Raw genomic sequence first — 15,238 nt, forward strand, 5'->3', positions numbered from 1 at the left:
CGTATGCTCTAATGGTATAGAACATTCACAGTGACCTCAGTTACACTGTACAATTAAACGTTATTATCTGTTGGTTGTGTAATGTGCATCTTCTTTTGGGGGACAGAGCAGTGTTGTCTATGTTGTGTATGTGTGTGAGGGGGCTTTGGTTTAAAAAATAAACTTCTTGACCCAAAGTGGATTACAGTGAGCCATTCCTCTTCTGCTCTCTCTTTCACTCACACACTTCCTCTGTCACCATCACTTTGTATGTTGGCTAAGTCAGCAGGCCTATCTATATTGGTGACAGATAAACTACTGTGCAAAGAAGAATTTGTTATTGTATTCATTGATATTTATAATATAGTCATTGTTATAAAAAAAATGTATTGTTTAAAACTACACGGTTTTAAACACGCTTGTCAAAACACAGTTTTCCAATTCAGCCTAAGAGGATGAGATCAAGACTCTGAAGCCTGCTACTCTGGGTAGCTGGTTTATAAATGTCAGGCCTGTTCCTTTAAGAAAAGCTATGATAGTTTAGCATGTAGGGGAAATCCACCAATCGGAGGATTACGCATAAATTAAAAAAATACCACCAGTATCGTATACAGCACTTTCGTTTAGAAAGTGACTTAAAAGTTAAGTATTGTTTTAGTTTGAGTTGCTTATAGTAGTAGAGGCCTTTTCTCGCTGGACTGTTAACGTAAGTAGATCCTTTAATTGACACCACGTTGAACTATTTATTTTAGATTGTTTGGGTTTTCCCCCGTAAAATGACAGGTGATTTATCGGTTAATGGTGTTGCATACTGGGCGACAGTACCCTATGTGACCAATTCTTTTGAGTGACCAAATATTTCCACCAAGAGTGTCAGGTAAGTTTACATTTAAATTTGTGAGTTTTTTTTTTTTTAATTCGTGACAAAAAAGACTGACGTGGAAAATTCAATTACGAAACAATGATAATAAGTGGACTACAGATTTTTTGCTTTTTTATGATGGGAAAGAATGTGCAAGTTACGCCTAACTGGCAGTACAATTATACCTAATTGGAAGTAGTTATTTTCAAACAATATTAGGCGACTACAGATTTACTTATGGGTAATACTAATCATGATTGTTGTGTGGGCCTACCGGTGGTAACACTTGGGAGACCAAGGTCAAGACTCTTTTAGCTAGTCTGATATGCCTTGATGTTTTTGTATAGTTCACCTAACTAAAAACATTGACGCAAAAATGGCATATATGATTATATTCTAGAAGACAATAATAACATGAGAGTAAAAGGAATGTAGTAAAATATTTTTTATTTAAATCAAATGTAAACCTACTCTTACAAAAACCTACTTTCAGAGGTGCTCAGACTTTGTACAAAAACACATTGTAAAGATTACAGGATAAGACTTTTGAACTTTGAACATTGTAAACATAGGTGTTTGCAAGGGGGCCAGCATTCTCTACTGTTAGATTAGATTGGAGTTGCCGTGCTGCAGACTTGAAAGGACGTAATAACATTTAACAATGCAAAGAGAGTTTGGAATTTTACCCACCCTAATGTCTTTTCCACTGACTCCCCCATCTTCCACGGGCTCCACTCATATCACTATGTCACTTTCTCACTTCTCCTGTCCCTCTCGTCTCTCCCTATTGGTAGTATTTCTCTCTCTCGCTCTCACTCTTTCTCTCTCTCTCTCTCTCTCGCTCTCTCTCTCTCTCTCTCTCTCTCTTTCACACACATACACACACACACACACACACACACACAGAGACTCTCTTTCACACACACACACACAGAGAGAGAGAGAGAGAGAGAGAGAGAGAGCACGAAGGTCTACAAAAATATTAGGAGAATAATCATGCACCCTGTAGTTCTATTATCTTACATGTGAAACACAATACGAATATGCAAAGCCAGGACCAGGTCCATATTTACACCATCCTACCCTTTCAGAAAAGCTGTAATCTCCTTAACTTCCGAAATTACATCCATTCATTCTCCATCGAGCAGAGTCCAGTTATTCCTAAAGGAACGAGCGATTTCATTTCGCACAAGCTGGGCAGAATTCGGCTTCCAACAAATCTGTTTTGGTAAGATCCAAGAGTGGCTTAACCATTATCGAGTATGGAAATTAATATCTCTGACAGTTTAAGAAAACACGGGGCTAATATGGGACTATTATTTTGAAAAATCGTAACCGGAAGTCGCTCGAGCTCATTTGCCTATAGTTGCTCACTGAACGCTGCTCACACACTGGCAGGCACACCCATAGACATTGTATACACCCACACATGCACAAGAAAAGCTATGATAGTTTAGCATAGGAAATATTGGCCAATCGGAGGATTACAGGTGAGGGAAAAAATTGCCACAGTATCAGAAACAGCGCTTGGTTTAGCACGTTGATTAAAAGTTACATGTTGATTTAGTTTAAGTTTGGTACAATAGTAGAGTTCTTTGTTAACGTAAGAAGATCCTTTAACTGACGCCAGTGGTAAGTCTTAACCATATTTAACAAACCGAGAGACGGCAGAAGGGTAGCCTTCATTGCATGGCCGTCTACAAGGGGAAGTGATTTAGGGGGCGTTTGAGACATTGTTCTCTTTCACGTTCACTTTCAAGGCTCCCTACTCGAACATTTTCGCCGTTTTTAACTTAGCAGTGCACTGCATCCAACCCACAGTCCCTCGAACTCACTATCACATCTCAGCTGCTCAAGGTAGGCTACTCTGTCGCAACTAAGCACAAGTTTCACCCCTGGTATGTTTGGTAAAATCAGACGGAAGACTTAGAACTCAAACAGAGATTTACTTTACTGCATACTCCCATACATTTCAGATGACGTCACTCACGTATACCAACTATGGATGCTGAAACGAAACCTTCAATGCCAGTGCAGATATATTACATTGTGTAGGTCAGTTGCTTCGGCCTGAATAAGTGATCTTATGTACCATTGAGGCAATGAATTGGAAATCTGTTTGTCACCGACTTTGCCAAACCTGAAGCCTTGAGTTTTATGCCAGTGAGCGATGTCATAGTACCTTACAACGACCCACACCATGGCCAAATGTCCCATTCACCAGGGGAAGAAGAAGGCTTGCATCCTAAGACACTAACCATTGTCTTCCACTGCAATCAAATTGTCTAACCATTTGATTGTCTGTTGAGTTCCTGAAGAAATCCTCATCCATATTCTCTCCCTTTCCCTCATTGCATCTCTCCTCTCTCTGTTGTATTGTGTCTCTGTCATTTATTTGTCTTTATTTTTGTTTTATTTTTGGAGAAATGGCGGATGACCTGATGGCTATGGCTGAAGACCAGTTCTCTTGTCCGGTATGTCTTGATCTGCTTAGGGAACCAGTGACCCTCCACTGCGGTCACAGCTACTGTATGAAGTGCATTAAAGGTAGGCTCCACAATTTCTAATCCAACACACTTTTTGGTAACACTTTATTTGGATAGTGCGCCTACAGATACTTGGTTAGATGGTTAGTTGAAATTAAAGGTCAGCCTTTCTAATTGTTCACTATACATCACCGTAACCAAACCCAACACCTAAAACTAACCTTTCACCATAAACAGAGTTTCAACAGATAGTTTGTTTATAATCTCAGCATCTGTAGATAGTCTATAGGTGAACATCCAAATAAAATTTGACCTACTGTTAAATTCAGCGAATTGCTCCTCATAGTTCTCTAGCTGTCCGTTCAACGTGTACGCTTAAAAAAAACGTGGTATTTGTACACAGTCCTGGCTCTGTAAATGGTAAACAAACGTAGTGGCTTGGATCAAGCCATAAACAGCTCCAGCCAATCAAGGGAAGGGAGGAGTATAATTTGATTGGACGTTGAGCTCAAATATCAACAAACTTTCTCCAGAATTTAAAGCTGCAGTAAGTAGCCTTGGAAACAATTTCCTTTTAACCCTGCTTAAGACTAACATCACAATGTCATAATCTTGTCATGGCAGATGTCATATGCTGCCATAAGTCCCTTGTACGTCACTTTGGACAAAAGCGTCTGCTAAATGATGAAATGTAAATGTAAAATGTAATAAGTAGTTACAACAATCAGTGTCCAGTAATGTGCCAACTGTGTCATGTCACCATAATCTGTAACTGTCCTGACTGCCCTGACATATTGATGACATGGTTATGTTAGTGTTCAAGTGAAGTGTTGCCGTAGTATTTTGTTGCATGAAAAATTGAAATGATTGTATTGACCTATGTCTACCTATATCTGAAGGATAATGGCTAACAATTTCTATGTCTTCTGTGCAATTTGTTTGAGATGTGATTCATGCATTTGTTTACAGTTTAAAGTGCCCAGAAATATAAACAATTACAGAAACAAAGGTTTTAAACTGAGAAGCAAAGTGTGTTAAGAGCACAGCGGCATTGGGGATTGTTGTTTATCAGGCCTTCAGAGTTACTTCATCATGGAAAATAGCCAAAAACCAAATAACCAAAAACAACTTCCTGGGCCTTTAAAGGCTGTTGGGACAAGGTGGACCAGGAAGGGGCATACAGCTGTCCCCAGTGCCGGCAGACGTTCTCCCCCCGCCCCACCCTGGGCAAGAACTGCCTGTTGGCCGAGGTGGTCGAGAAACTGAGGCACAAGGGGGTGCAGCGTGCCACCCCGCCGCCTGCTGTCGCAGGACCAGAGGACGTGGAGTGTGGCGTCTGCACCGGGCGCCGACTCAAAGCGGTCAAGTCCTGCCCAGAGTGCATGGACTCATACTGCCAGAGGCACCTCTCGTGTCACGAGGAGCTTCACGCAGGGAAGGGGCACCGGCTGGTGGACCCCTGTGTCGCCCAACTGCGGGAGAAGATCTGCACCTACCACCACAAACTCCTGGAGGTGTTCTGCCGAACTGACCAGCAGGTCATCTGCTTCCAGTGTGTCATGGAGAAGCACAGCGGTCATAAGGTAGTGGCAGTTGCCACAGAGAGGGCTGAGAAACAGGTAGGCAAAGGTTGCCTTAAAGCAACAGTATGCAACAATTAATGCCTGATAGTTGCAGAATGAGCTAGCCAGCTCTAACTGAGTCCCCCACCCCAAAAATATTTGTACTATTAGCTCAACGTTATCTTTCTTTCTTTCATTTCTACCTTCCTTTCCCTTTCTTTCTTTCTTTCTTTCTTTCTTTCTTTCTTTCTTTTAGAAACAACTGGGGATGAAACTGCTGAGGTCCAGACTCTTCATCAAAGAGCAAGAGAAGAAGATTGAGGCTCTAGAGACGGAACACGATTCTATTTATGTAAGCATGATGAAGCACTTTCAAGACTTTTCATGTATAGACTGAATTAATCCTTTCAATCAGTGCACACAGTTATTCGCTGTGACACAATGGTGTGTGTATGTACAGTAATTCTGTAGAATCATAGCTTTTATCAGACAAAGCACCAGATTAAATGCTATACAGGTGAGATATGGCATGTATATGGATATGGTGTTACATTTGTTAGTGTCACAGCATCCTGCTGTTTTTCTAGTTCTGACCGTGTCATGTGACCGTGCCATGTTGTACAAATGTGCCCTTTTTTTTCTATCACGTATTCAGTTTGTTCTGTTTCATTTGCCATATTTGCCTGTACAAAATGTTCCTCTACTCTACTTTTCCCCTCTCTTTCTCACCATTTCCTCTCCTCTCCATCTCTCGTCTCCTGCCCTCTAATTGCTTCCCTTCTCACACTAATTCCTTTTTTCTCCTCTCCTCTCCTCTCCTCCCCTTTCCTCTCCTTTCTTTACTTCTCTCTCTATCTCCTCTCCTCTCCTCTCCTCTCCTCTCTCCTCTCCTCCATCGCCTCTCCTCTCTGGACAGTGCTCCACAGGAACTGTGTTGAGAACCAACGAGCGAATCTTCGATCAGATGTTGGTGTCTTTGCGGAAGCGACGCTACAAGGTGGACGAGATCATCCTGGCGCAGGAACGTGCCGACATGCAGTGGTTCAGCAGGCAGATTCCGAGCCTGCAGCTGTGGATCACCGACCTCACCAACAAGGCCGCCGAGCTGGAGCAGCTCTCCCACACTGAGGATGACATCCAGTTCCTTCAGGTGTTGTAGAGCACTTCCACCCCCACCAGATGGCAGTAGACTCTGGCATGGAATTAGTTTCCACACTGGTTTAGGCCTAATCCGCTACAGTCTTGTGTAATGTAGGCTAAAGCTGCACGTGCAGTTCCCTTACAAAAAGAAAATTGTCGTGAATGTCAGTGTATTGCATGTATGAATTTCACACTCCTATCTCGAAACCCTGGATTATCCTTATTGTCTATTTAGTTCAGGGATAATTGGGGGCCTTTTTCTGGGAAAAAGAAGCTGGGTCTCCATCCAACTTTTTAATGCTAATTTTGACCATAGAAATAGGGAATCCTGAGTGGAAGTGCTTAAAATTCACATCAAGTCGAATAATAAATTGACTCGCTAGAGTTGGTTGGATTATTAGGGTATAATGCGAAAAAGGTTAATGGGAACCGGTTAATTTGCATCAAATCGCATTTGTTGATATTTTATGACGTGTTTTGATTCCACAGCTGTTCACAACTTCTCCTCTGATTTGGAGAGTTTCATAACGAATAGAAATGCCCACTCACATTTCTATTAGCTGAATTTTCATAAATGCGCTTAAAATATTTAAATGAGATGGATGGAAACCCAGCTCAGCATAGTGAAAAATATATATATTTTTATGTATATCTAATGTTTTATTTTCACTTTTTCTAGAAGTTTCAGGCTTTTAGTGAATCTTTGGCACAGGATCTGCCCAATGCTCCAGTCAAGACAAAGTTGCCCGTGCAGGACTTAATTAATGCTGCCAATGAAGTTAAATCAAGAACTGAGGATTTATTCGAGAAACTAATAGACACAATTTCTATGTACGGTATGTATGTGAACTCTTCGCTGTAGATGAATGAGAGACACCTTATTTTGTTTTATTGGTATACTGATGTTTTTTGTTTTATCCATACAACTGTGATTTTCTCTGTAGGACCTCATACTGTCCCAACAGCTGAGCCAAAGACCAGACTGGAGTTTTTACAATGTGAGTCACACACAATTACACTCTCTCTAACACACTCTCGCTCTCTTAAGAGTATAGTCCAACAGCACTGCAGGACATTTTTTTGAAGAAATGTGAATTTCAGTGTTGATGCCAGTGATTGCATTAAATGAGGAAATTCAAGCCTTCTCTATGTCCTTTGTCAGATGTCTGTGAGCTGACACTAAATCCTAACACAGCCTCTAGTCGACTGAAGCTATCTGAGGGGAACCTAGAGGCCACTATGACCGAGGAGAACAAGAGTATTCCAGATCACCCAGACCGCTTTGACTATCGAATGCAGGTGCTGTGTGCACAGGCTGTGACCAGCAGAGCATACTGGGAGTTTGAGTGGGAGGGGGACAATGGCGTGGAGGTGGTGGTGTGTTTTAAGGGCATTGACAGGAAGGGCCACCTGGACGATGCTCTGTTCGGCTTCAACAACCAGTCCTGGAGCTTCGTCTGTTCTCCGCTTACACACATCTTCTGGCATAACAAAGTGGAGACTAAGCTGCCAGCCTCTGGGTTCACCCGAATCGGGGTTTTCGTGGACCCTCCAGCTGGGGTGATGGCTTTCTATGGCATCGGCGACCTTACGACCTCTGACCCTGCGATGACCCTTCTACACAATGTCCGCACCACTTTCGACCAGCCACTTTACTTCGGCTTTGGGTTTGGTCGTGGGGCAAGCATCAAGATCTGCCACCTAAAGAACCAAAGGGAGTCGTGAGGTGGATCTTCCAACAGACTAAAAGGCTCCCCAGGGAAGGTTCTCCAGTGAAGGTTACCCAGGGAAGGTTCTCCAATGTGCCTTACCTTTTGTGTGAAATCTGTTGAAAGCTTTTCTTTGTTTCTTCTTCGTTTCTTTGTTATTATTATGTTAAAGCAGCTATACGGAGTTCTGTTCCAAAACAAGTAAGCTAACTACCTAAAAGGCATGCAAAAACCTTGCAAACACCACCAACAGCCCAGCTGACACTGATAGAAGCTTGCCAACACACTAACTGGTGTCAATTGGCAGTTTAGCTGGCAATGTCATGCGTATTAAAGCTTTTCTTCCACTTTTGCAGGGGTGTACCAGCCCTTTACACAGAACTACATAGGGCATATCCTGGATGGCTAGTGGGAAAGACAAAGGTGTTTATCTGTCCTTCACATGACCATATGCAATCAAAATTAATTTGAGGATGGTACCAAAACTAGTTGCCTATAAAACCATATCTCAAAAAGTGTCAAATTGTTGCATAGTGTTTCTTTAATCAGAAAGTTTTTTGTCATATGGAATAGGCAAGGGAAGGAAATAATTGATTATTGCTACAAACAGTTACACACATTGTTTTTTACAATCAGTGAATAAATATCAGTTGATCATATATGACTATTTTGTGAAATTGTGTGTGTATATTTTGGGGTTGAATTATAGCCATATTTCTTAAGTAAGGCATAGAACATCAGAGAGGTCAGACACAACAATAATCATGTGTGGGATAATGAATAGACAGTATGTTATATATATGTGCCAAATATTTATTGCCAAATACCTTTGTAATTCAGGGATTATTGCTTTAAGGAATTTCGAATCCTAATCCCAGTTAATACAGAACAAATATTCTCATTGTTAGCCTTTTGATAGACCATTTTACATTGTTCTTCCATTGACTGTCGCGGTACAGCACGGTAGAGTTAGATACAGTATGGTACACTTCAAACAGGTCCCTGGGTGGTTTTTCAACTAACATGCAACCAAATGATGTCACAGTATATCCAATAACAGTTGGGGAGAGAGAATACGTTCACGTCTCAAGTCCCGTGCTTGAGTGTAGTGTCTCCGCTCTTCATTTCAGTCCTGGCTCTACAAGTTGTATTTTGTGGTCTGCGGTACACCTAATGCAGGCTGAAGACAGTCATATTCTGCGCGGACAAAGAAACATAAAATACAAGGAAAACCACTTCAAATTGGATATGAAAGAGTAATATGAACATTTTCAACTCTCTGATTTGATTGTCTTCAACCTATTATTAACGTGACAGCATGAGAACCCATACCTGTTTCCTATGCAGATATATTAAACGGTTGTCGGTTGGTGACTTCCAAATACATGACCTATGAATGAGAACATAATAAATGCATGTGTGTGAGAGATGTGCATACTTAGAAATACACTGTCTCAAGTCCTTGATCCGTTAGTAAACTATCTGTACATGAATTTTGTATGGTGGCACATTGTACGTGTATAGTTTTAAAATACATCTTGAGTATAACACATGTGATACTAGTCCACAGCTGAATGTGTATTTGATTGACTTACTGGTTATTACTGGTGCGGATGAGAGCATGTTTGGCTAGGGAACTGACCATGGTCCTGAAATGCCTAAGGGAATATCTTGTATGCAGTGTCGTTGGAAACCCACTATTGTGGTAGTGCAATGAGTGTGAGATGTCTCACTTGAATCTATCAGCAGGTGTAGGGGTGTGTGGCAGGTGTGTCTCACTTGAATCTATCAGCAGGTGTAGGGGTGTGTGTTAGGCATCTCACCTGAATCTATCAGCAGGTGTAGGGGGGTTTGGTAGGCATCTCACCTGAATCTATCAGCAGGTGTAGGGGTGTGTGGCAGGTGTGTCTCACCTGAATCTATCAGCAGGTGTAGGGGTGTGTGGTAGGCATCTCACCTGAATCTATCAGCAGGTGTAGGGGTGTGTGTTAGGCATCTCACCTGAATCTATCAGCAGGTGTAGGGGTGTGTGGTAGGCATCTCACCTGAATCTATCAGCAGGTGTAGGGGTGTGTGGCAGGTGTGTCTCACCTGAATCTATCAGCAGGTGTAGGGGTGTGTGGTAGGCATCTCACCTGAATCTATCAGCAGGTGTAGGGGTGTGTGGTAGGCATCTCACCTGAATCTATAAGCAGGTGTAGGGGTGTGTGGTAGGTCTGCAGGTACTGCTGTGGGGTGAGCAGCTCTGTCCTCTGGAGCAGCTGAGACAGCACATCCTGTGGCACCAGCAGCTTCTCAGGTAGCTCGTCCTCCACACTCTCTGGGCTCACCTGTGAGGTCTGCACCTGGACATGGAGCCAGGGGGAATCACTCAGACATCCACTTACAGTTTGGAGCCATTGGAAATCACTCAGAGACATGCACATGTGGCTGTATTATTGTGATGATTATAGAAGTGGATATATGGGTGTGTATTATTGTGATGATTATAGAAGTGGATATATGGGTGTGTATTATTGTGATGATTATAGAAGTGGATATATGGGTGTGTATTATTGTGATGATTATAGAAATGGATATATGGGTGTGTATTATTGTGAAAATATGTGTATGGAGCCAATGGAAATCATTTAAAGACAGGCACAGTATGGGGCCACTGGAAATGACTTAGAGACATGATGCAGATAGTAAGGTAATCATGTTGTGAGGTACATGTTGCTATTGCATAGTAGCTACTGTATATTAGCCAAGAGTTTAAGGCATTGGATTCTAAATACCATGGGGGTCTTCCAGTGGCCATTGCTTTTTCATGGTCTGAATTGAAAGGGAGCTCATTGTCCTACAAGAAGACCAGTGAACCGTCTGTGTGTTACTGTAGATCAAGAAGCTGAGCGTGCAATGTAGTTGTAGAGTGGTCTTAATAGCAATGTAGCAAGTGTGCAGATGGCTGTCAATTCATGGTATGAATGAATGAATAGGCATATCAATCTAATTCCACCAGAAATTACAAGCCCCTCCCCCCCCACACACACACACACATACTCTTTTCTCCTCCACCTTTGAGGCTGTGAGCAGATGGTTCCCCAGCCTGAGCAGCAGTGACAGGACCTGGCTGACCAGCACCTCGGTGGACTCCGGCACGTGGTCCTCCCCCAGCATGGTGGTGGCGGTGGGCAGGTGCAGCTCCCTGCAGCCCCAGTGCTGGAAGAGACGACTGGGCACGTCGTGGGTCACCAGCAGCACCCGCGGCTTCTCCAGCACCGAGCTTTGGGGTTTAGAAAGACTTTGCTAAACTGACAGGCCATGGAGTTTTTTTTTTATATACACACATTGCAAGTTTGCATGGCTGCTATCTAGGCCAGGTCTCTCTTGTAAAGGAGATTTTTGATCCCAATGGGACTTCCTGGTTAAATAAAGGTAAGTAAGACAGATGGACAGATACACATTTTCATCAGTAGGTGTGTTCACTGGGTATCAACCTCATGACCTTTGTGTTGTTAGCACCTTCCACTTCATGTGGATGATCTCCAACAGACTATCTACAGATGCTCAGATTATAAATCAACAATCTGTTGAAACTCTGTTAACTACAATTTATGGTTAAGATTAGAGTTAGGGGTCGTGTTTGGTTCAGTGAACAATTTCAAAGACTGAACTTGAATTTCAACAAACCACCTGTAAAGTCTCTGTAGACGGACTACCCAAATAAAGTGTGACCCCCCTCCCTCTACCAGTTGAGCCCAGGGTGGAGCTTACCATTGAGGATCCACTTCCATTTTCCTCAGATCCTGGAGCACTGCAGCCAGAACATCACTGGAACACTGGGCAGAGGAGAATAGTATTAATTACGTGCGTGTTTGTGTATGTGTGAGTGTGAGTGTGTGTGTGCGTGTGTGTGTGTGAGTGTGAGTGTGTGTGTGTGTGTGTGTGTGTGTGTGTGTGTGTATGTGAGTGTATGTGTGTGTGTGAGTGTGTGTGAGTGTATGTGTGAGTGTGTGTGCGTGTGTGTGTGTGAGTGTGAGTGTGAGTGTGTGTGTGTACCTCAATGACATGTAGGACACAGGTGGGGTAGAGCAGTAAAAGTCCTGTGATGTTCTCTCCAGGGTATGAGCGCTGCAAACTCTGGTTCAGTTTCTCATAATAGACTGTTAACAAAACATGTTATTGTGATGATTATAAATGTGGATATATGTGGCTGTATTATTGTGATGATTATAGAAGTGGATACATGGGTGTGTATTATTGTGAAAATATGTGTATGAATGTAATCTAATCTGAATAGCCAAATCCAATTCACAGGCAAAATGCCACCAAATTGTTCCTTCAGTATGTTACTCTATCATAGTTCTTCATATGTATTGATATGATATTTATGTTAGCATCTAATGGGTTGAATTTCTAGGCATAATAATATCAATAAAAAGCTAATTCTGACTAATCTGTCAAAAAAAATCAAAAGTATTTTGATTAAAAAGCAGAAAGTTTTGTTTTCATTACAAATAACATTTCTTCCATAGAAAATGTGTATTTCTGTTTTGGTACAGTGCTTCCGTATAGGCTGCCCCTTAAATAACCATTCTAGCTGTCTAGATGTCTGATTGTACACCACAATGCAATCTGATGCTCTGCTTTGGCAACTCTCAGCTTGTATAAAATGGTGGAGGCTGCTAATCCGTTTAAGTGTTAGTCAGACACCCCCTTGCGAGGTTCTTAAGCGTGTTGGACAGCAGCGCTCCACTGACCTCCCACGGTCCTCCTGTCAGCCAGACACCGGGGGAGATGAGCGATGACCACCAGCCTCTGTAACAGGAACTTCTGCAGACAGAAAGACAGCGAGAGAGAGAAAGAAAGAAATAACAAAATATGTGAGATGGAGAGAGAGAGGGGAGAGAGAGAGAGAGAAAGAGCGAGAGAGAGAGAGAGAAAGAAAGAACAAAATGTGTGAGATGGAGAGAGAGAGGGGAGAGAGAGAGAAAGAGAGAAAGAAAGAACAAAATATGTGAGATGGAGAGAGAGAGAGAGAGAGAGAAAGGAAGATAGAAGGAAGGAAAGAAAGAAAACAAAAGACTCACGGAGAGAGAAGAGGAGAGATGGAAGGGTTGAAAGAGAAAAAAAAGAAAGAAAGAAAGAGAGAGTGACAGACAGACAGAAAGAAAGTGAGAAAGAGGATCCAGTAAAAACAGAGGCCCTGCTGATTGAGAGCCAGTAGTTGTAAAATTGCTTTCTGTCTTTCTGCCAGTCGCTTCATTCCTCCCCCTCTCTCCCTTTCACACACACACACACACACACATATACACACACACACACACACACACACCACACTACACACACACATATACATACACACACACACGCACACACACACACTACACACACACACACTACATTCAAGCTGTCATCCACCCAGACTCAAAGCCAACAATAAGGAGCATGACAAACAAATCTGGTTGCTTAGGCAAACCTATCTTGTTGCCTGACTGTACACTGTCAACAGAAGAAGGCAAGCACACACAAACACACACAAACGCACACTATGTCATAAATACATCTGTGTGTGGCATTTAACTGAATTAAAACATCAAACCAATTTAGCCGTGAAACCTATTTAACTTAACCGCTCTACCTGTAACTGGCACTGCCACAAGCCTACCCCAACCCATAATGCCACCTGCCACTCTCACAGAGTAGGCTCAACTGACCATCTCCTCGTCTGGGTTGCGTAGCTGCCTCTGCTCCAGGATGCAGTGGAACAAACTGGTCCTGGGCTCCTCTTCTGAGCTGGTCTGGTTGGACCTCTGCACGACTGCGTCCATACTGCCCTCATCGACCCCTCCGCCGGTCTCCCTCTCCGCACACCTTCTCCTTAGCGCAACTGGTGCTACTCGTCTGGGGCTAACCCTTCTCTCTGTGTTTACCCACTCCTCCAGGCCATATCCTGGAGACCTGCCTCCTGCACGACCGTCTCCTCCTCCCCGGGGCAATAAAGCCCAGCCTTCCCTTGTCTCTGAGCCCCATGGAGACTGCCAACTGAGCTCCATTTTAAAGGTAGAGTCCACAATTCTGGCAAAGCGTTCTTAGCATACGAGCTCCATAACCAATCAAATTACGCCTTGGCTGGAACTGTTTGTGGCTCGGCCCGAGCCGCTATGTCTGTTTCCCATTTCCCGAGCCAGGGCCGTGTACGAACACCGGAGGTTTTTATCAGCGCCCACACAGAACGGAGTTCCATGTAAGAGACAGCGACGGTGGCAGAGCCCTCTGTGTTGGTGTTGGGTTTAAGGGTGAGATGGGTGCTGGTGTCAGTGCCAGTGTCCGTGCCAGTCTTCCCGCCAGCTCAGTCAGACAAGGTCATGTGACATGTATGTTTAATGTTGGTGTAGTCATGTCACAATGATCGTTTTGTGGATGTGAGTACACACACATACATACACACTCACACACACACTCTATACTTTAGTACATGCTCATACACCGTAGGTATACCCACTTTCACCCATAGTATATAGAATCACACACACACACAGCACACACGTACTGTTAACAAACACACACGCACACACATATACACATTCACGGCAGTTCTTTCGAGGTATCTTGTTTATTCTGTGTGGCTTGCCAATCTGAGAGCCTGAATCTCTATGACAACAGATCACATTCCGCTTGTGGAGCGGGCAGGTTCCAAGAAGTCTTGTGGTGAACTGTTGTGAGAGTGTGTGACAACCTACAGCCACTTCATGCCTCATCTATCGCAGGTCTCAATATATAGGTTTTGTAATTGCCTATTGAAAAGGTAATTGTGCCACCCCTCATCATCTGTGTCATTGCTGAAGCCAGCACAAACTTGGGAGAGATATTTTACTCTACCCTCCAGTGTGTGGTGCCTGTTCTGTGTGTATGTGTGTGTCTGTTAGTGAGTGAGTGTATAAAAGAGCATTCTTCATGTCAATGCTTGTATCTCACTTTTAAAGTCTACAGAAAATTAAAGGTACAAACCTTCATCAGAGCTCTGTTGGACTCCTCCAGCTTGGCTAAGAGGGAGACTCTGTCGTCAAGCGCAGACCTGTCTGTGCTGAAGGTGGCTGCAGCAGTCTTGCGGGAGCGGGAAGCCATTGTTGGCGGGATTGTTTTGGAATGTTACCAGGCAACGGTTGTAGAATGAGCTGGAAAAAGGGGGGTGGAGAGGCAGTATGCTGGTGTAGAAAAGTTAGCCCTTGTGCAACAACTACAGAAATTCCCATGTTGCACTTATAGCATTTGACAAAACGTTTACTCTATTAAACGGACACTTTTATATTTGTACATGAATGAATTTAGGACACATGTTGACAAGAAATTGCACAAAAAAACATTGTTTATTACTGAGAATTGTTGAGGTGACAAGAGAGGGAAGGAAATATAAAGTCAACCCATTATTACTGAGCATCTTCATCAATAAACCCAAATGGGCGTATTTGTATTTGCATTAACACCTTAATTCCTGTTCAGGGCAAAGGGGCAACT

General features: G+C 43.0%; 2 protein-coding genes across 7 annotated transcripts; one reads left to right on the top strand and one right to left on the bottom strand.

The window, feature by feature from the left end:
• The first annotated feature begins 2,238 nt into the window (after positions 1 to 2,238).
• Positions 2,239 to 8,397, top strand: LOC105909370 (tripartite motif-containing protein 16-like). 3 transcript variants are annotated; one of them, XM_031561384.2, is made up of 8 exons: positions 2,239 to 2,473; positions 3,266 to 3,388; positions 4,474 to 4,946; positions 5,146 to 5,241; positions 5,806 to 6,039; positions 6,709 to 6,865; positions 6,974 to 7,027; positions 7,192 to 8,397. In XM_031561384.2, exons 2-8 carry the CDS (start codon positions 3,268 to 3,270, stop codon positions 7,752 to 7,754), a joined length of 1,698 nt encoding a protein of 565 aa, XP_031417244.1. In that variant the 5' UTR covers positions 2,239 to 2,473; positions 3,266 to 3,267; the 3' UTR covers positions 7,755 to 8,397. The 3 variants fall into 3 exon arrangements, with proteins under 3 accessions (XP_031417244.1, XP_031417245.1, XP_012693447.2); XM_031561385.2 differs by having other exon boundaries at positions 2,239 to 2,331; XM_012837993.3 differs by having other exon boundaries at positions 2,239 to 3,388.
• Positions 8,398 to 8,727: 330 nt separating this feature from the next.
• tex47 (testis expressed 47) lies at positions 8,728 to 14,923 on the bottom strand. Of its 4 annotated transcripts, none has more exons than XM_031561391.2 (8): positions 14,732 to 14,923; positions 12,481 to 12,553; positions 11,780 to 11,883; positions 11,495 to 11,559; positions 10,781 to 11,003; positions 9,918 to 10,083; positions 9,071 to 9,128; positions 8,728 to 8,935 (listed from the first exon to the last, which is right to left on the bottom strand). In XM_031561391.2, the coding sequence occupies exons 1-7, from the start codon at positions 14,846 to 14,848 to the stop codon at positions 9,091 to 9,093; spliced, it is 786 nt and encodes a 261-aa protein (XP_031417251.1). In that variant the 5' UTR covers positions 14,849 to 14,923; the 3' UTR covers positions 8,728 to 8,935; positions 9,071 to 9,090. The 4 variants fall into 4 exon arrangements, with proteins under 4 accessions (XP_031417251.1, XP_031417250.1, XP_031417249.1 ...); XM_031561390.2 differs by lacking the exon at positions 14,732 to 14,923 and adding an exon at positions 13,438 to 13,797 and having other exon boundaries at positions 9,918 to 10,077; positions 10,796 to 11,003; XM_031561389.2 differs by lacking the exon at positions 14,732 to 14,923 and adding an exon at positions 13,438 to 13,797 and having other exon boundaries at positions 10,796 to 11,003.
• Between the last annotated feature and the right edge of the window lie 315 nt (positions 14,924 to 15,238).

This window comes from Clupea harengus, chromosome 23, assembly GCF_900700415.2.
Source record: "Clupea harengus chromosome 23, Ch_v2.0.2, whole genome shotgun sequence".
NCBI lineage: Eukaryota > Metazoa > Chordata > Actinopteri > Clupeiformes > Clupeidae > Clupea > Clupea harengus.